The sequence below is a fragment of the Aspergillus lucknowensis genome (assembly GCF_044049455.1).
Source record: "Aspergillus lucknowensis strain CBS 449.75 chromosome Unknown BJX67scaffold_6, whole genome shotgun sequence".
NCBI lineage: Eukaryota > Fungi > Ascomycota > Eurotiomycetes > Eurotiales > Aspergillaceae > Aspergillus > Aspergillus lucknowensis.
Window position 1 is genome coordinate 365,099 of NW_027263550.1, and position 18,648 is coordinate 383,746.

Here is an 18,648-nt window from a genome sequence, read left to right on the forward strand (position 1 = left end):
AAACTTCGGCCAACCGTATAGGCACTTGAGCTTAACTCCTGCCCGGGGACATGCGCTTGTCGCCGAAAGCATGGCGGGAGTCGACGATGGAAGATCAAGAAATCCAAGAACACCGGTGCTATGCCACTGTTCCGAGGAACATGGAATAGGTGCAAGAATATCGACATAGCAGAAAATCAAGAGAAAAAACCAGAGACTGTAAAAGAGGACAGAACGAGTGAAGAAGACTACATGCCAAAGCCACCAAAGTCCACGCGGCTCTTATCAAGTGTATGCGATTCTTAACAAAAATGCAGGATAGAACGCTGCCAAGTCCGCGTCGAGGGAAGCCGGTGTATGTCGAGTAAGCCAGGAAGCAGAAGCAATGTTGTGGTGAAAGCCATTCGAAACGCTTGTAGATGCACTGTACATAGGATCGCTGGTCATGTCATGCTTGGTAGAGCCGGTTATGTTAGGCATCAAGATCATATTCTTCCTTGGGCGTTCGCGTTAGCTGCTTGAGTAGTAAGTCTAACTCAGCCCAGTTCGCCCCATTCGCTGCAAACTTCCGGTGTTTTCTGGACATTACATGCTGCGCGTATTAGGGTTAGCGCTTTGCCTTGCGCGTTTCGTAGGTAGTCGCTTACCTCATCGAAATCGTCGAACTTGTCTCTACAGTTCTCACAGTATCCCGGCTTCGGATCCCTCCGTCTTTCTTTCTTTCTCTGATCCCCGCTTCTACGAGCATTGGCCCGCCTTTTTGTCGTATCGTTGCTCTCCGATTGCGTGGTTTCCTCTTCTATATGGCCAAGCTTCTCAGGACGGGTCGGCTTACTCATCCTGTCGGCGTGCTCCTTGTCGGCCATCATATTTGCAGTTGTTAGTGGGCGGTACACATGGCTTACTGCAGCCGAGAATCCGCCGTTACTTTTCTCGAGCACTTTGCGCTTCAATTCATGAACCTCTTTGCTCAGCCCAGCCTTTGCGCCGGGAGCGGCCGCCGTAGAGGACACCATTTGGGAGCGAATGGCAGAGGTAATATTGGAAGGCTGTACACCGGAAGCCGCAGGCTCCCGGCCGTGGTAAAAAGGGCCTTTTTGGTGAAGTTGGGGCGGTACAAAACTTTCTGAGCTCTTCTTAGGTGAGAGTGGGATTTCCTGAGGAATGTCTTGTGACTCTTCCGGCTTAGCTGCTTGGGGGGGAGATTCGTCTTCCTCAATGGGACTTGGCTCCTTCTTGAGAGGCACGTGTTCGACTCCCTTATTCATTTCCACTGCCTTGCCTACTTGCGGTATTGTGGGCTTGATGAATGTCTTCTTCTCTTTTTCCTGGCGAGACGGTGGCTTTTCTGCGTCGCGTTTCGTCGGGGCTTCCTCAATGAATGGACACTTTCCCAAAGGGGCACTTCTGAATTGAGGCCAGATGCCGTCCTGTCGTTTCGCAACCTTCGGGTATTCTCGAACCATAACAGGTCGTGTTTTCTCATCCATATCATGCACATATATGAAGGGACCCTTGAAAAGCACCAAATCTTTGAGCACAGATAAGTGGCTGCGATCGGAAGGGCCGTTAAGTTCGTTCTGTAGAGCCTGTGAAAGGTCGTCCTTGCCCCGAGATTTGGTCTGGCTACCAAGGTTGCTGCGTGAGAGATGGCCATTTGGGTTTGCAATGTCGGCATCATTAATGGTGGTGATCATCCGCTGTAGTTTTTCGACGGCCCAAATCTTCATTCCCATCTCGCGGGCTCGATGCAAGACATCTTGGCTCTGCTCGCGTTTGGAGCACACCGCTAGATGTAAATGCATTTCCAGTTCGGCTGGATTGATTGTTTGCAACATTACTCCATCCCCTGCAGACTCCTGGGAGGTGTTGTGGGTAAAATCCGGGGGTGCACGTCTGTCAGTTTCTGGTGGTATTGGGCGGGATGTAACAACGTGGGTAACTAAACGCGAGAAGAACTTCTCCTCACGCTGTAGATTCCGTTAGTGTACATTGCGAGACTTGGTGTATTGAGGGGTGGGATTGAATGGAGGTTGGAGCGGAAGTAAACAATCGAGTAGTCAATCTTAAAACATAGGACGAGCGAAACTTACCGCACCCAGAGCCATAACCTGTCTCGAACATTTGCTGCGCACATCTATCGAAATGCAATCAAAGTAGAAGACAAAGTGAGGGAACGCCTTCCGGTAGTGTCTTTGCCATTGCTTGATCGAAATATTCTCTGTGGAGGGTTTCTCCTGCTTTGTACCTTTCGACTGACTCTGCCGTTCCTTGTCTCTGGCAGCCACGAGCTTCTTCTCGAAAGCACTCGGGTGGCCATTGTTCGTCCTTCGAGAAAAGAGCTTCGAATCTGTACCTTGGACGTTCGAGGTCTTCGACTGTATCGTGGTTTGTGTATCCGCATCGGCTCCTTCCACCACCTGCTTCTTCGGAGGAGGCTGGCCGTAAGGGATATCAACCTGTGCAGCCGCCGTCCGGGAACGTTTGGCAGGCACGAGGCTTACCCTGTGAGGGGAATTGGTGGCATTCGGCACGTTTGCAAGTGGTCGGCGAGTCGACATGTTCAGGGAGGTCTCGCGCGAAGGGGGTATGAATACTGCTGCCATCGGGTAACAATATACAGTAGCACTTCAGGAGAGGAGTCGAATGAGAACTCAAAGCTCGCTAAGGAGGGGAGGGAGAGCACGCGACAGGGCGACACGTCTCGAAGGGCAAAAAACACTAGCTTAGAAAAGAGCCATTGTACACGCGGAGGAAAAGCGAGCAGAATATAGAGAACGTCAGTGAGGAGGGCAGAAGCCTCGCGGCAATCAAGTGCCAGATTAAGGGGACCCTCAGGGTGCAGGAGCTGAAGGTGGGAGTGAATCGGAGGAGTGAGGATGAATAGCTGCAGGATGGAGGAGGCAAGCCAAACTCGGCGTGTCAGACGAAGGCTGGTGGAGCCCCGTTCGTTTGTTTTGACTACGGGATGTGCACCAGACAACCACCGCGTTCATTCTTGCAACTCCCGCGACCGCGATTCTTTTCGACTAAATTCTTGAAGTTGGGGCAAACATATCCCGCGGCTTTCTTGATTCAAGTTGTCTTTTATCTCCCACTACTGTACTGTTTTCGTCCGAACCTCGATTCTACCACAGGTGAAGACCATCCGCGACGCACCTCATCAAGTAAACATCCATCTCCGCGACTTTCTATCGTACAATATGCAAAGGGTATCTGTCTATATTACTCCTCAAATCTAATCCCGGAGGGCTTCGATGTCGTCAATCTGTGTCATGCAAGTATTAGCCCAATTTCATTGCACCCCTGTGGTGAACGACAGACAACCTACCTCCTTCACTGCCTCAGTTGTTAGTACAATTGGATTGTCATCTCCAACACAGACGCTATCTTCAATACGAATCCCAATGCCTCGAAACCGCGCGGGCCAGCGGTCGTCATCCGGGACATAAATGCCACTAAGCGGGAAATCAGCGCGAATTCGGAAAACTCAGCGAATGTGATACTCACGGCTCTATCGTGATGCATTGGCCAGCCTTAAGGTCGTGACTCCTGGAATACCCACCGCAGTCATGGACATCCAGTCCTACGTAATGCCCCAGGTGATGTGGGAAAAGCGTCCTCAGGGCCTATGAAATGGTGATCAGCATTGAAAGCGGTCTACCTCGCGCAAGGAAGACGTACGTCTCCCGAAACATCGAAGCCTAGTTGGTGTAACTGGTCCTTTAGTCCGTTTTCAGCCACACCATGTAAGCGGTCAAGTGAAAGCCCAGCACTCTCTCTGCAGAGAGAGACGCAACTTCGATGTACGTTCAATACCGCCGTATATAAGTCGCGTTGGGGGCCCGAGAATTTGCCGTTAACCGGCCACGTCCTGGTAATGTCCGAGATGTAGGTGCCCATTTCCTGTATGTGATGGTCAGCATTGCCTCGAAAATTGCTGGTTGGGATACTCACGCCACCGCCATCAACTAACACCATATCCCCATCCCTAAACGCCCCGGTCAGCGAATCAAAAACCATGCCACGCTTATCGGACATACTTTAGTATATCGTCGTTCTTTGTATAATGGATGCTCAGGGCATTCTACTCTTGTTAGTCAAAAAGAAGAAGAGAAGAATTTCGTAAACAGGAATTCAAATTCACATACCGAACCACCAGCAACGACAGGTACGAAGGCACTTCCGTCGCAGCCTTTGACCTTGAATTTATATTCCAGAAACGAGGTCAAATCCTTTTCTTTGGTAAATTGCTGCCTCATAGCTTCCGTGAAAGCTCGTCCAGATGCTTGGCCAACTCGGCGCAGCTGGGCGACCTCATCCTCGCTTTTGAAGGCCCTCATTTCATTAAGGATTGGTCGCAGTGGTTTGACTTTCTGAATGTTGACTAGCTTCTGGAGCTTTTCCGAAGCCTTTGAAGGGCCATATAGATATCGGTGTAGAGATGACCTTCCTGGATTGAAGGCTGGGATATCCGTGTAGATCGCCGTTGCATCCGAAATAATCTTCGGGAGAATCTCGCCGATACGTTCGATATCACCTGACTTGAAACAAGGCATTTGTCTCAGTTTTTGAATCAGATCAGCAAGGGACGATGGCTTTTCTTACTTCGTCGGCATTGAAGACGTCTATTGCGGCCTGAGTGCCCGAGCGAGCTCCGTCCCATCGCTCCGCTTTTGGATCCTTTTCTCGCACGTAGAGATGGAAGAGATGATTATCACCCGAATCGTCATTTACTATCGCCGTCTCAGTTGTCCGGCCATCGCCCAATCTTCACAAGTATACTTACCGATTATAGCCAGAGCATTGGGCTCATTGAAGCCTGCTTTAATTAGCCAACTGTCCCATTCAAATCGCAGGAGAGGTTAACCGGTGAGGTAGAAGAAATTCGATTCCTGCCGGTATTCATTGAAGATTCCCGAAGCCCGATATGTAACCTCCGCGGCTGCCAGAACGGCTACTGCATGTTTCGGGAGCTTGTTTGCGAGTCGTGAACGTCGTTGGGCGTACTCGAGGGCAGTGATTCCGGGCGTTACTATAAGTTGTCCCGATTTAGTTATAGTTGCGCGGGTTTAGTGGTAGGACTATACCCACGTTCCCCAGGGCCTAGAAGATGTGGATGTGTCTCGTGCAGTGGTTGTCCAAATTTAAGCTCCGAGGCGGAGATGGAAGCATACCCTCGACGACTGATCGGAGTTTGAGTTTCAACACTCAGCTGGCACAATCTTGGGAGGGCGGCCTTTGGGATTGGGCGACCAAGATAACGAGGCCATTGGCGCACAAATGACCTGCATGCCGCCATGCTTAACGCTTCTGAGCGAGGATCGGGTTGAAGTTGTTATCGCAAGATCAAGGCGCCAGAATTGGTTATCGGATCCGCTGCGCTCGCTGACCGCTTCCTTAAAGAGCGTTTTTATGCCTCAGGCTCTCAGCCTTGTTCGGCGCCGTCAACCAATCGTTGGTAACTCGTTTCAATCAGCTGCTCCAACTGTCATGACCAGGGCGTGGCATCTCGGATGGACTTCCTCAGATGGGATCCAGATTGTCAAGTTCGTTGGCCTATGGGGTTCGCTCTTCTTTATTCGAAAGAAGACATGAGTGGATATCTCCCCTTCCGACGATTCGAGGCCTCATCGCTGAAGGAAGTAAAACATACGCCATAGGTGCATGGAACGGGTGACTCATGTTGAACTGTTTCCATTTCTCAAACTGCATTTAAAAGAGAGCCGCTCCACCGCGTAGGCGCTCCTGCAAAGCGTACAATCCACGATTGAACATGGGGAAGTCTCTCGCCTACCCAAAGCGGGTGTCAAACACCGCCAACAGATACAACCACAGAGGTGCGACCCTTTCCATAACGCCCATACTCTGCTAGTCTTTCTAATGTTATCCTAGCGACTTATGATCTCGGCGCAATCCATTCAATAATCAATTCCAGCCAAGTTCTCCATGTCTCTTTCAACCCCGGCCCCTCTGACCCGTTCCCTGCGATCCTACCTATGATCGGGCAGATGGGCTCTTTCGACTATCCTTCCGCTGGTATTGACGAACCCTTGGACTGCTACCTACACGGCTATGTCAGTTCGCGGATTATGAACCTAGCACGCGCCGCCGAGGGCGACGGCCTACCTATCTGTGTCGCCGCTAGCAAAGTAGACGGATTGATCCTATCGCTCACACCGAACTCGCACAGTTACAACTATCGTTCGGCGATACTCCATGGTTACGCGAAGCTTGTCATAGACGAAGCCGAAAAGCTTTGGGCAATGGAGCTCATCACCAATTCTGTTCTTTCGGACCGCTGGAGACACTCCCGAGTCCCACCTGACAAGGCTGAGATGTCATCTACTGTGATTCTCAAGGTTAAGGTCGTGGATGGGAGCGGCAAAATACGCGACGGCGGCGTTTCCGACGAGAAAAAGGACAAGGATAACGCGGAGGTTACGGAGCGTGTCTGGACCGGAGTGGTCCCTGTCTGGGAGACGTTCGGGGAACCGATACCGAGTCCTCTCAACAAAGTCGAGGGTATTCCGGAGTATATCACCTCGTACGTCGCAAGTCAGAGCCAGCAGAATCAAGCCTATGCAAAGTCGGCCGTGGGGATACCTCTTCCGAAAGAGGAAGACCACTAATGGCTATAAATGAGAGACATTGTTCTTCTGCTTGACTAGCTTTAGCTGAGCAATACCGGGTGTCTTGACACCCCTATGCTATCAATGAATACAATCTTTGTGGAAGTGGAGTGCACATATATACATAGTTCGCTTTGTATGTGTCCCCAAACAGGAGTGGTTCTCCGACGGATATATATATGCAAGGCTGGTAGAAAATAAGTGGATAAACAAAAAACAGATAGACGAAGAGATATAAAGAAATAAAATAAAGACGGCCGTACCAAGTTCCACAACTTGACCTGCTGTGTGGGGACTGTGGTTTGGCGCTGGCAGCCGGAGAGCGACTCCGCATCACCCCACGTCATAGCTGGAGCCGAGCTCCCTTCGCGTCGCGATCTTCATAGGTTTCTGGTATACCACACAGAGCCGCTCGGAGGCTTGCTGTACTGTACAAATTATTTAATGTGTTACGGCCAGACTTTCTGCGGGCTGCGAGAAAACAACTCACCAAGATCTTGCCCGCAACCTTTTAAACACCGCCTCACAACGCGCAATACCCCACCATGGCGTCCACGGATATCACATCGTTTGCTGAGTACTTGAAAGGGAGCAGGCGTATTATGGCGCTCCTGGGAGCCGGACTTTCAGCGTCATCAGGTCTCCCAACGTTTCGTGGAGCAGGGGGCCTCTGGCGATCCTACGACGCGACAGAATTAGCAACCCCAGAAGCCTTCGAAGCCAACCCGGACCTAGTTTGGCAGTTTTACAGTTATCGAAGACATATGGCACTAAAAGCGCAGCCGAATAGAGCGCATTATGCGCTAGCGGAACTTGCGAGGAGGAATAAAGACTTTGTTACGCTATCGCAGAACGTTGATGGTGGGTTTCTCAATGATTTGTTCTGGGCATCGACGGTATATTGTGTGTACGACACTCATGCTGATGGACTGCTTTCACTCCAGGTCTCTCACAACGGGCGAATCACCCACTCGATCAACTCCATCTTTTGCACGGAAACCTCTTCACAGTCAAATGCACTTCATTTTACTGTAATTACTCGCGCGCGAACGATTTCACCGACCCAATTGTCCCCGCCCTCGCTATACCGAAGAACTTCCCAGAGCCACGCCCATCATCGGATGACAAAACCGGCGAGGAGGCATCAAAATCCCTGGACGATGCCATGAAGGCAGGTGGAGAAAGAGAGCTAGATATCTCCGACGAAAGGGTACCCCTCGCACCGTTAAGTCGCGATGTCCTCCCACAATGTCCGGAGTGCAAAGAAGGACTCCTTCGGCCGGGTGTTGTCTGGTTTGGGGAGAGTCTCCCCACCCATACTCTGGACTTGGTAGATGAGTGGATGCTGGAAGACAGGATCGATCTGATGCTGGTCATTGGTACGAGCTCGAGAGTTTATCCGGCAGCGGGCTACGTTGAGAAGGCTCGGTCGAGAGGCGCGAGGGTGGCTGTTGTGAACATGGATCCCGTGAGTATGGGCTCAGTGAGACTGACATCGAGTGACTGGTACTTTGAGGGAGACGCGGGTGTCCTTGTGCCGGAGATTTTGAGAAGTGTTATCGGGGATATCTGATTGTGTCGGCAGGCGCTGCTCTTAACCACCTGGGTAGTTTGACAGACCCTTTCTGGGTAATGGCATCCGCTGACTGGGAGACAACACTGTCTTTCCTCCGGGAGAAGCTGGCTATTGCCTAGCGGTGATCCGCCGCTGGCCGTTCAGGGAGTGCTTGCTTTCCCAGAGGCATGAAGCAGCACCTCAGCTTCTTCTTCTTTCTCACCACCGACACTGTCTTTTATAAACGGCTGCTACTTATCTTCTAAATTTCTATATTATATTGGTCTCCGGACACCGTTCCTTATCTATTCCGAATATTCCAAAAAAAAAAAAAAATCCAATCCGACTCGCAATGGGTGATCCCGCCGGGGGAGAAAACGACCATGGCGCAGGTAAAGGCTTCCCAAAGATAGGTTAGTTTTCACTGACTGATCACAGATGAAGTTGAGGAAAATGGGGAGTTCTTCGTTTCCTGGTTGATACCACCCGATTACTACCCTCTGTGTACACTGGAAGATATCAAACGACATGGACTCAAACTTCGTGCTCCACCAGATATACCACGGTGGTCCAACCACAGCTCAAAACAACGAGGGTTGGAATGGCTTTACGATCTGCGCAGATTGGATGTCACTGGGTGAGGCAGGAATACGACTCAGCTTACATTCATGTGAATACGTATCTTGGGATTATACGACATCAAACCTTGGAAGACTCGGATGAATACAGCCTCATTCCCAGAAACTATTTTCCGGATGAATTATCCCACACTGAGGCAAAGCTGCTCCATCACATCATCGTGATTCCCGAAAATTACTTAAGGCCATCGTTATGGAATACCAAGATTTCGGTTCGAAACTGCGGACCTGGCGCTCAGACTAGAGGAAGTGGGAAGTAGACCTGCTTGTTCTCCTGGACGAACAGGGGCTTATTGCCATCCTGGATAATCAGGTGCGGTTGCTTGTTACATGGCTTGACAACAAGAGCCTCCTAGATGATAGGCTCGGAATGTTTCGTGAATTTTGTGCCGAAAGTTTTCTGTGTCGCTCACCCCGGAACACCAAAAATATCCGGCCTCGAAGATAGGTGGTGTTGAAAACTGTTGCGGGCGTGGAAGATGCTATTAGTAGTGTGAAGGCTAGAATCACCGAACTGGAGGAACGAGAGGAGCTGTGGAGATCGACTCTCGATTGATTTCGATCCTGAAGAACTCGACTCGGATGACCTTGATTCCCAGACTGCGACCATCCCTACCCGTTGTCCTAAAACTGACGTTGATCCTGTGGAGAGATTCACCCACTGGCGCGCGGAAAGACATCACAGCTGGGCGAGGAAAGGAGCGTTCAAGAAGGCGACCTTCCTCAAGATTTATAATTAGCTTTCTGGCCCGATACTGTTACTAGCATTACGGACAAAAGCGACTGGCCCAGGGAAATCGTAGGCTGATTCCTGAGCTTGTTACCCACACGGCAAACCATCAGAAGTATAGCTGGGGATCAGCAGCTATCAAGCTCCACGAAAACATGAAGAAAGTGGGCCGTGAACAGGGGTATTTTTTTTTTTTTCACGATTCTGGGAATTCTTTCTGGACTGCGGATTTTCTTTCCTTCTGAGTTTGTTGGGCAATAGATTCAGCATTTGCAGAATCGTTCGTTGAGAAAGAGAAAGATCGGATCAGAAATTGTTCCTATACAGTTTGCTCGATACCTAGGATAGGGGTATTGATATTTGATAGCGTCAAGAATGGTATTCGTGTGTCTGCCGAGGCACTGTGAGAAAGGATCTAGACCTCATACCACTGACGAGACCAACAACCCGCTTACCAATCGAGTAAACACAGCCGTATACCTCGTTATACCTTGGGCCCATGAAAATTGACAGTCGATGGAATCTGCTCCAACCATCGACCACCCTCGTGACAGCATAATGAGAATCGCAATTGCCGGAGCTGGCGACCTCTCCCGCTATTTCTACGAAGAATTCCCCCGCCACGGACACCATACAATCGCATTAACACGTACGCCGAAGGGCTTCCTCTCCGCACTTTCCATCGAGCAACGACTCACAGATTACTCCGTCCACGACCTCACGGAGAAACTCTCAGACTGCGACGCCGTCATCTCCACAATCGCCGCAAGCGGACCAGACCATGTAGCCGTCCACCTCGCCCTCCTCGAAGCATGTAAACGCACCCCGCGATGCAAGCGGATGATCCCCTCCGAATGGACAGGGAACGTCGAACGCCATCCCGAACAGGAGCCGCGGTATATGCACGAGACAAGGGAGCCCATTCGCGCGGCTCTACGTGCCCAGAAGAATGCGGTGCAGTGGACGATTTTCCTGAATGGGTGGTTCTCCGAGTACGTTCTCCCCGCTGGACGGAGATATTTCGGTGATCTTGAGGATGGTGGGTGGCCGGTGGATTTTGCGAAGAGGGTATTTACGTTGTATGGGGATGGGAGGGCGCCTGTCACCTTGACTTCGGCGAGGGATACGGCGAGGGCTGTGGCGAAATTGATGGAGAGGGAGGATTGGGAAGAGTTTACGCATCTTGCTGGAGAGACGGTGACATGGGTAGATTTGCTGGGGATTGTGCAGAGACGGAGTGGTGGTGAGTGGGAGGTTGTAGGCCGGAGTTACGAAGATGCTGTAAGGCAGGTTGAGGAGGCGGAGAAGGATGGGAAGATTGGGAAGAAGGTGAATGCACAGCTGCAGTTGCTGGGGTATTCGGACTTTAACCGCGTGGAGGTCGAGAAGGCGAAGAGGCAGAGGGAGGCATACTTTCCTGACTTGCATTTTCGGGGAGTTGAGGAGATTCTCGACGAGGCTGGATCAAGGGGAGGGGTCATATAGCTGATAGCTGCGTTTCTGGCTAAATCATTGGGATGACAACATATTGCTAATGAAATGGGGATATTCCATGCTCTAGCATGGGATTTTGGATTCGAGTACCTGTTCTTCGCCTTTCGGATTCCCAATGTAGAATTGTAGTCATACAGGGGTGATCTATGGGTGTGCAACTGCAGACCAAGGTGTGTAGTGTCGATCATAGCTTACTTCTCGTCTGAATATAAAGACACTCAGCCTCCGCTAGCACTGTTCCATCTTTATCCCGAATATCACCGTTAATCTTCCACTTCTTGTTGTCCTTCACCTCGGCGATCTTCCCCGACACCACAACCGTTCCGGGCGTGATCACAGGCCTGACAAACTTTATATTCAGGTACGCTGTGACAGGCCCAACCTGCCCAAATTCTCCAGTTGTAATATTCAAACTCAGAATATAGCCCATAGCCTCGTCGAGCAGGGTCGCAACCATTCCGCCGTGCAGGACCCCCGGGTAGCCATTGAGATCTGAGCCGAGTGTCACAAAGATGCGAAGCTCGTCTGTTGGTATTGCGCTTGGGGACAACGGTTTGCGGGACGGTGGCGCGCGGCGGTATTGTGTGAGAGTGGCGGAGATGGTGGACGGAGAGTTGATCGTTGTTGAGTAGAGGCTATCCTCGGTTGAGGATTTGACGATGCGTGAGCGGAACGGGGTGGTCACGAAGCTGTCGTCGCGGAGGAGTTGCGCAACCCATGGTATTGACTGGAAGTGGGCCGAATCGTCTGTCATTTTGAAGCGAAGCGAAGCGGTGCGGTGCAATGGGCTGGATTGATGGATTGAGGATTTTATAGCAGGAGATGGCTTGGGGGAGGGACACGTGCGGGGGCGCGCCTCGGCTCCAAGCCCCAGTGTTCGGTTCGGCTTTACGGGCATCTCAGCGCCCAGATATTCCGAAAGTCTAGCGCATCCTGGGCGGGCTGGATTGTGTGAAAAACGGGCCGTTTTACGTTGAACAATTGAACTCCTGTCCAACCAGCTTCCCCAGAAAGCTTCCAAAGCCTCGAAGCTTCCGCTTTATCTGTGGTCCGTGGCTTCAAAGTGTCCGTCCATGGGTCCGCCAGTCGGCAGTTGTATCTGCGGGATCAACACTGATCAGCATGTATCACCAAGAATTATTGTTGAGCGTCTCACCTCGCAAACTCGGTTCAAATGCAGCATAGGCTATATTTGTTGCTCCTTGTTCAGCCGTTTTTGTGGAGAGAGACTGGCGCCAGCCCTGTTCGTTGCTGAGGGATTTATCGAGGGCCTCTGTAGCTCGCGTGTCAGCTCCTGCAGATAAATTGAGGATAAGAGATATCGCACATACGCACGTTAGACAGCAGCACAGTGAAATCAAGGTCGTTGGCAAGGTTAGTGGTGGGAATGGTGCCTGGGCGCGGACTATGATATCGCAGGCCTTTCGACCCTAATTTCTCTGCCAATGAAACCCTATTAACATGTTAGCGGTCTTGGACTGTCCATATGCGGACCATTTGTTATACGTTTCTCCCTCCTGAAGCTACGGTTAGAGGGGATACGTGCGGCCTCACCATTTGGAACAGAGCACCTTACCCGGACATTATAATCCGCCCAACGGATGGGGCTGAGCCGGTGTCCATCGCTGCTGACGTTAACTACGCGGGGCGACGGAGATGCGAGGATCTTATCCATGATCAAATTTGTGAAGAGGAAGTGCTCGAGACGATTTATCGCAACTTGGTCCTCGTAACGCTCTGGACTAAGAGCGAATTCCGTGGCCATAATGCCAGCGTTATTTACGAGTACGTCGACATGTGGTACATCATTCTAGCTGTTTACCTGCGTAGCTGCTTTGCGGACTGCATCTAATGAACCCAGGTTGAGTTGCAACAGACGAACGGGTACTCGAGGATGTTCTTTCGTGATTGCGTCAGCTGTTTGCTGAAGCTTCTCTGTGATTCGGCCAGCTAGAATTATCAAACCAGGCCGGGCTCAAGCGATGGACTCGACAAACTTTCCACCTATTCTGACCAGTGATGGGCCTGTTGTGAGAGCCACCTTGTCTCTGATCTCGGCGGAGACATGATGGACAAGCTCGTCGGCTGTGGTAGATGCATCGTACGGACGGGCCATTAGAGGTAGGAGACACTGCAAATTAAAGTATATTGCAGACAAAGCCTAATGTTATATCAACAACCTACTTAGCTTGATCGATGCTGACTTATACCAAAATTATTGATTGGCTCGCTCCCGAAAACGGCTGACTTCAGCGCTGGCAGCCGGAGATATGTTCCATCTCTGATAGTTCTGTGGCCGACAATAGATGCTCATCAGGCATCCTGTAGGCCCTCATCTACTAGTCCTCTCGACAGATCGACCATTCCTGTTCTCGGGGTTCTGGTCGACGTTTCCCCGGCACGCGGCTCACGCTTGCATAGAGTACTAGTTTCCTCCAGAGGCCATATTCTTCCTCAGAAAGTGTTAGAACCACTTCAATATTCTCATTCAAGTTGCGGTCATTTCATCTTTGAAAGACACTTCGCGTATGTCGACGAGGGTATCCTGGTGAGCTGTTTTACTGCTTGTGAACCCACTCAATCTGCAAAAGTTCTCGAGAGTCCCTCGTAAGGATTATAAAACAAGCAGTTTATTAAACTGAGAGTCCGAAAAGCTTATTCCCTGTACGATGTGGGCTTGAGGGGTGTGTGTGAACACAAGCGGATGCATGTATGCCAGGTCTCCGCGGACTCCGGTCTTCCTCGGTGTATCCTGATCCCTAGGTTATGCTGGATGAATTGGGCGGGCTGGGTTATGGGGCAAACCCGTCGGCTTTTTGCAGGTAACAAACTCTCATGACATCTAGTGTTAAAAGACGTGGAAGGAAAGGGGGTTTTCAATGTGCTGCTACCGTGGCACCCAGGCAAGCCTTTAGACTGTGAGTGCTGAGACTGGGAAATAGGGCAGCGGAGGAGATATAATATACCTTTAGCAATTAGGTACAAAATGAACAGAAGGATATAAAGGGTGAATAGATATATAGGATGTCGGTTTGACAGGCTCATTGGGAAAGTATGCTTAACGGATAGCATTCCAGTACCTCGAGGCATCACGTTAAGAAGAATGTTCAGGGTTTGGGGGGCTTTTTGAGAATAAATTCATGGTCCTCACTCGGCTCTGACTCAAGTATAATCGTTTAGAGACAGACGTTACCTCCCCGAATATCAACTTGCGCACGCTGATATTGGCGGTATGGACCAAGGCTATGACCTGCCGTGGGTCGGGGACGCCCGATGGAAAGAGGAGGAAAAGGGCCGAGTCCTGCACATCATCTGGTCTGAATTTCTCATGATACGCCCTTTTCCCACTGAGTGGTAGCCGCTGAAACGTAAACCGATAGCATAACCGAGTTAATCGTTTCATGGGTTTCATCATCCCCGAAATCTCCCCGATTTGCTCGAAAGGCTCACAGCCGAAGCTGAGATGTGACACTCCAGCTCGTCGAAGCAAAGCCATGGCGGAAAAGAGAAGGAGATCGCTAATTCCTCGTGGTGATCCTGGGACTGCGACGCACGGGTCAATGTGGTAGCCGTTCTTCGCGCCGATCCACCTCAGTGCCGCGAAGCCGTTTGCTCGGTTGTCGGGACCTCTCGAGTAAATGTAGAGCATCAATTCTGGCATTGAGAATGGCTCGTACGCCGTGGTGAAGGCTTGTGGCTGTCGGGAAGATTTGCGTTCGGTGCACCAGCTTTTGTAGATCGCCATCAGGTCGTTCTGGAGCTCAGCATCAATCCCCTGCGCGGGATCGTAAAGATCGAGGATAATTCCACCTTTGTTCGGATTTAGAAGATGTTTGCTCTGCGAGACTATGCGCTTTCCGCATCTCTCTTGGAGTACTTCATTGGTCACTGGGTTGAGCACGCGCACCTTGCCGAACTCGACGATCGACCAGCTCCTCATTCGTTTCGCAAAGTCTACCATGGGACCATCGGCTCCTAGGAAGGCAATACCGAGCCCCCGTTTCTTGCGATACGCTTCAAACTCGATCATCAGTTTGGGGAAGTCATCCGGCTCACCCATTGGATTTCCTCCAACGACTGCAACCTTATTCTGGACTTTGTAGCAGAGGCCGGCAGTCTGGGATCGGTTCACGAACACCTGATAGCTAGGATCGAGGATTCCCATTTGCGAAACTTCACCGTAGTGAGCAGCTAGCCGTTGAATTGTACCTAGAGGCGCAAGTCTCTTCCCCGGGCAGGCGAGTGTGTGCAGTTGTTCTTGCGCGATGTGCGGCAGGGCCGGTTCTTGGGAAGGTACGCTTTCATAGCTGGTGCGGCTGGACGTGACGCTCATAAAATCGGTAGAAAATATGGTCGATGGCGGGCGTAGGGAGGAGTCTGAACTGTCGCTGGGGTGGGATGTATCCTTGAGTACGGACTCAGCCGACTCGGGGCATTCGGTTGGCTCGGCGAAGGGAGAACGGGAGGTCATCACACAGCATGGACATGTGCCGAGTCTCGATTTCGAGTCATCTGAGAGGCAACCCCATATTGAATTGCCAATCTCGTCCGCGAGGAGAGACTTTTTCTGTTTTGTTGTTGCTATTTGGCGATTCGGCCCGGGCTTCGTTGCACTGTGCCGGTTCTGCATTCTCCCTTGTCACTCAGTCCGGGTTCTTCGAAAAGAATCCGGCGATAGGACAATATTAAACATGATGAATCGGGTGGACCAAGCGTGTATCTTCGCCTGCCGGCTCATGGCTGTTATATCGGTGTCCCTGCCCACGTCATTGTGAAATCAGCCACCCCCAAACCTCCTTCAACACCGGCCAGGCGGACGGTTTTGCGGTTGCCTACCATCTGTACGGGTCGATCGTAGGGTTCAGCCGCGCAATGTACCGTGGAAAGCCTCGAGATGGAGGTTGGATACGATGCTGCCTAAAAAGAGTGGGGGTTCCAGGACGGGTTGAGAGGACTGGTAAGGTCGAAAAAGCATCTCAGGTCATGGGTCAAAAACCGCGAGGAGATTCGAAGGTTTAGCCAAGTGGGCCCTGCTGAGCTTGTCTTCAGAGCCAAGATAGCTGTTCGCGCCCGGACTCTGCGGACATTCCTCACTTTGCGGGGGCTGAAAGACGTATAAGGGGCGCGCCTTGGTCTCACAGGTGGGTGAGACCATGGTTGACGCGTCTCGAATGGGGGCACCCCAGTTTTCTTTCCCAGACAAGTGATGATTGGAATGCGACGCCAAAGGGTCCCCTCACCAACATGACATGCTTCGAGGAAGGACCGAGCCGTACACCCATCTATTACGGCTCCCTTTCTATCTTGTATGTGACCACAAAAACATCCCTCTATCTGAAAAAATATTCTCCCCCTTCGTCTCCCGCGCCGACATCCATCGATTCACCTCAACAGTCCGTTTGAAGGGTCGACCATTCGCCCTGATAGACCGGATTAGCAAACCTACAAAGCGGATCGGAAGTGACATCCCAATAATGAAGCACTGACCCGATGGGTAGACTTTTCCCATCTGTCATCCGAGAGAGTGGCCTTGGTGTAGTGTAGTGTCTTCGGCCAACTCTTCGACTCATCAAAGTCGGATGGGAGAGGAAAGATGAAGCACGGGGACACAAAAACCGGGGTCGAGCGGCTAGCAGAAGATTACTGCCGGTTGTTGAAGTCTACAAGCCCTCAGGCCTACACTGTGATCGGAACTGAAGGCAAGCAATTACGTGATACTTGCTGCTGGTTCCAAGAGAATATGGATTAAGTAAGTTTGGATAGGTGGACCTTTGGTCGCACCCGGGCCTCATCAACTTCAGCTTAACATTGGCAATAACCGGGATCCAGCTTCGGGGAAGCTGTCACACGCAGTGTGATCGAGATCATGACCCAGTTGTCATATTCATACCAACGACTTGCAGTACTTTATCGATTTTGACTAGATGACAGAGAGCGACGATCTACGACGAGCAGCATTCTTGATCGACAGGTCCCAACGAGTATCATAGACAAGGAGCATTTGATGAAACAGAACAATATCTCAGAAGGTGCAACTAGTGGACTCTATCGCCATATTTTTCTCAAAGAGGACCTACACCCAGGCTTTGTCTCTCCGGCTCTCGGCGTTATGGCTCCGAAACAGTGGCATGGGGCGCCAATTGCAGCCCTGCGACGAGGCGTCGTGGCCTCCGGAGTCCGAGTGTCAACCAGAAAGAGCCCTTCACTAGAAGGGTTGACTCTTTTAGTGGAGCGGCAGTACCACACCGAGGATCACCTCGCTTGAAGAAGGTACGGTCAATCAACTGCAAACGCTTCGTGATCTATACTTCCAGCCGACGGAAAACAACCTAGTCAACATCCGGAGTCTGCCCCTGCCAGACCGTCAAGGCGAGAAGCAACTCACGGATGATGACGAGGAAAAACCCAAAAGCAAGAGGGTTAAGCAGGATTCGACTAGGATGGATGATCGGGAGGACACAGATGGCATTAACTTCGATCCCCAGCACAACAGCGGCCGGGCTTTCAAAAAGGAGTGGGGCTTAGGACCCGGTCTGACCACAAATAAAATCATTCATTGCTATACCCCTGTATTTGCTCATCATTGACGGCTACCAATCCATGCCTTTGCTCGTATACCTCCTCTTCCTGCGGTGTGCCGAGACTAGGTTTCCTTCTTGTTTTCCTTTCCCTGCTTCCTTTTCTTTGTGACCACAGCGTTAGCCAAACTAGGTGAATATCTGTCAAAGGCCAAGCTTTGAAGTAAACTTCCTGGTATATATGGAGTAGTAGTGTTCGAGCTTCCGGAAGAACGTAACGGCAACACATAGCAAGGTCGTCAGCCTGGAAGTAATATTTCTTTCCCGGGGCCGGCGAGGCGGCGCATATGCATTCGAAGTCTAGCTCTAGTGGAGTATTCTCAACATTTTTCGAGGTTATCACAATTATATTGGCAATGTATACCTTCTAGCCTCACCTGGACGCTTCTATACCCGGCGTTGGAGGTCGGATATCGGTGAAATCCCTACTGTACATGGATATCGCAGCGTGTGAGGCGGGGAGAGACGGTCCGGGAGGGCTCTTGGAGTGCCAAGCTTAAAAGACTGTTGTATCGATTGCTGGACGATGCATGGAAGCCTGATGATCTGCGTGTGAGTTGCGCCTCAGGTGAAGTGGCCAGCTGATGTGCTGAGTTGCTGCCAGCCTTGCGCGTCAGTGTCATTCTTGTCTCTCTCTGTCCACTCCCCGGCACGCGGGACTGGGCGGGGAAGTCTGAATGGCCATCCCTTGGATCAAACATGTCGAAGACAATAATGTTTTTCGAGAAGGATACCTGGAGAACCTTCTATGGGTGGAGCCTTGGACGTTCGAACCGGGGCCAGTGCGGAGTCAATTTCTTTGTGCAACGGGGATGCGTAATTGATGTCGGGTCTGGCACCCCCAGAAAGCCCCACAACTGCGAGAGATTGCATTCTTGTGGAGATATCCCTGTTCGTGACCTGCTTCGCAGGGCTTAAATTATTTGTTGGAAATTGCCGCTCCACTGAAAAGGGATCACCCCTTCAAGTGAAGCTCTTCTGGCTGACGTTATTCTGAGGATGGAGTCGTTCGTTGCGGGCTTAAAACTGCGGAACCTCCTCG

The 18,648-nt window shown here is 51.1% G+C and overlaps 8 protein-coding genes across 8 annotated transcripts; 3 read left to right on the forward strand and 5 right to left on the reverse strand.

Moving 5' to 3' along the window:
• Positions 1-309: 309 nt before the first annotated feature.
• Positions 310-2,861, reverse strand: BJX67DRAFT_280630 (protein serine/threonine kinase activating protein nimO). The gene is made up of 3 exons (XM_071026652.1): positions 2,073-2,861; positions 627-1,949; positions 310-571 (listed from the first exon to the last, which is right to left on the reverse strand). The coding sequence occupies exons 1-3, from the start codon at positions 2,583-2,585 to the stop codon at positions 452-454; spliced, it is 1,956 nt and encodes a 651-aa protein (XP_070889318.1). The 5' UTR covers positions 2,586-2,861; the 3' UTR covers positions 310-451.
• Positions 2,862-2,904: 43 nt separating this feature from the next.
• On the reverse strand, positions 2,905-5,348 carry BJX67DRAFT_345264 (aminopeptidase P family protein). Its single transcript, XM_071028342.1, has 11 exons — positions 5,074-5,348; positions 4,850-5,014; positions 4,769-4,801; positions 4,588-4,715; positions 4,131-4,523; positions 4,023-4,066; positions 3,937-3,970; positions 3,664-3,885; positions 3,490-3,608; positions 3,311-3,437; positions 2,905-3,247 (listed from the first exon to the last, which is right to left on the reverse strand). The coding sequence occupies exons 1-11, from the start codon at positions 5,279-5,281 to the stop codon at positions 3,218-3,220; spliced, it is 1,503 nt and encodes a 500-aa protein (XP_070889319.1). The 5' UTR covers positions 5,282-5,348; the 3' UTR covers positions 2,905-3,217.
• Positions 5,349-5,469: 121 nt separating this feature from the next.
• BJX67DRAFT_345274 (pyridoxamine 5'-phosphate oxidase family protein) lies at positions 5,470-6,883 on the forward strand. Its single transcript, XM_071028343.1, has 2 exons — positions 5,470-5,819; positions 5,875-6,883. Exons 1-2 carry the CDS (start codon positions 5,756-5,758, stop codon positions 6,609-6,611), a joined length of 801 nt encoding a protein of 266 aa, XP_070889320.1. The 5' UTR covers positions 5,470-5,755; the 3' UTR covers positions 6,612-6,883.
• Positions 6,884-6,934: 51 nt separating this feature from the next.
• Positions 6,935-8,502, forward strand: BJX67DRAFT_345276 (SIR2 family NAD-dependent protein deacylase). Its single transcript, XM_071028344.1, has 2 exons — positions 6,935-7,472; positions 7,556-8,502. Exons 1-2 carry the CDS (start codon positions 7,157-7,159, stop codon positions 8,182-8,184), a joined length of 945 nt encoding a protein of 314 aa, XP_070889321.1. The 5' UTR covers positions 6,935-7,156; the 3' UTR covers positions 8,185-8,502.
• A 1,590-nt stretch (positions 8,503-10,092) lies between these two features.
• BJX67DRAFT_378324 (uncharacterized protein) lies at positions 10,093-11,019 on the forward strand (the record flags this gene model as incomplete). Its single annotated transcript, XM_071032320.1, has 1 exon — positions 10,093-11,019. The coding sequence occupies one exon, from the start codon at positions 10,093-10,095 to the stop codon at positions 11,017-11,019; it is 927 nt and encodes a 308-aa protein (XP_070889322.1).
• A 97-nt stretch (positions 11,020-11,116) lies between these two features.
• On the reverse strand, positions 11,117-11,835 carry BJX67DRAFT_280732 (PaaI family thioesterase). The gene has a single exon (XM_071026654.1). It carries the CDS (start codon positions 11,780-11,782, stop codon positions 11,213-11,215), a length of 570 nt encoding a protein of 189 aa, XP_070889323.1. The 5' UTR covers positions 11,783-11,835; the 3' UTR covers positions 11,117-11,212.
• A 251-nt stretch (positions 11,836-12,086) lies between these two features.
• BJX67DRAFT_378326 (uncharacterized protein) lies at positions 12,087-12,793 on the reverse strand (the record flags this gene model as incomplete). The annotated part of the gene is made up of 5 exons (XM_071032321.1): positions 12,087-12,127; positions 12,185-12,301; positions 12,360-12,481; positions 12,535-12,545; positions 12,605-12,793. The coding sequence occupies 5 exons, from the start codon at positions 12,791-12,793 to the stop codon at positions 12,087-12,089; spliced, it is 480 nt and encodes a 159-aa protein (XP_070889324.1).
• A 1,108-nt stretch (positions 12,794-13,901) lies between these two features.
• Positions 13,902-14,942, reverse strand: ergS. Its single transcript, XM_071028345.1, has one exon. It carries the CDS (start codon positions 14,771-14,773, stop codon positions 14,123-14,125), a length of 651 nt encoding a protein of 216 aa, XP_070889325.1. The 5' UTR covers positions 14,774-14,942; the 3' UTR covers positions 13,902-14,122.
• Between the last annotated feature and the right edge of the window lie 3,706 nt (positions 14,943-18,648).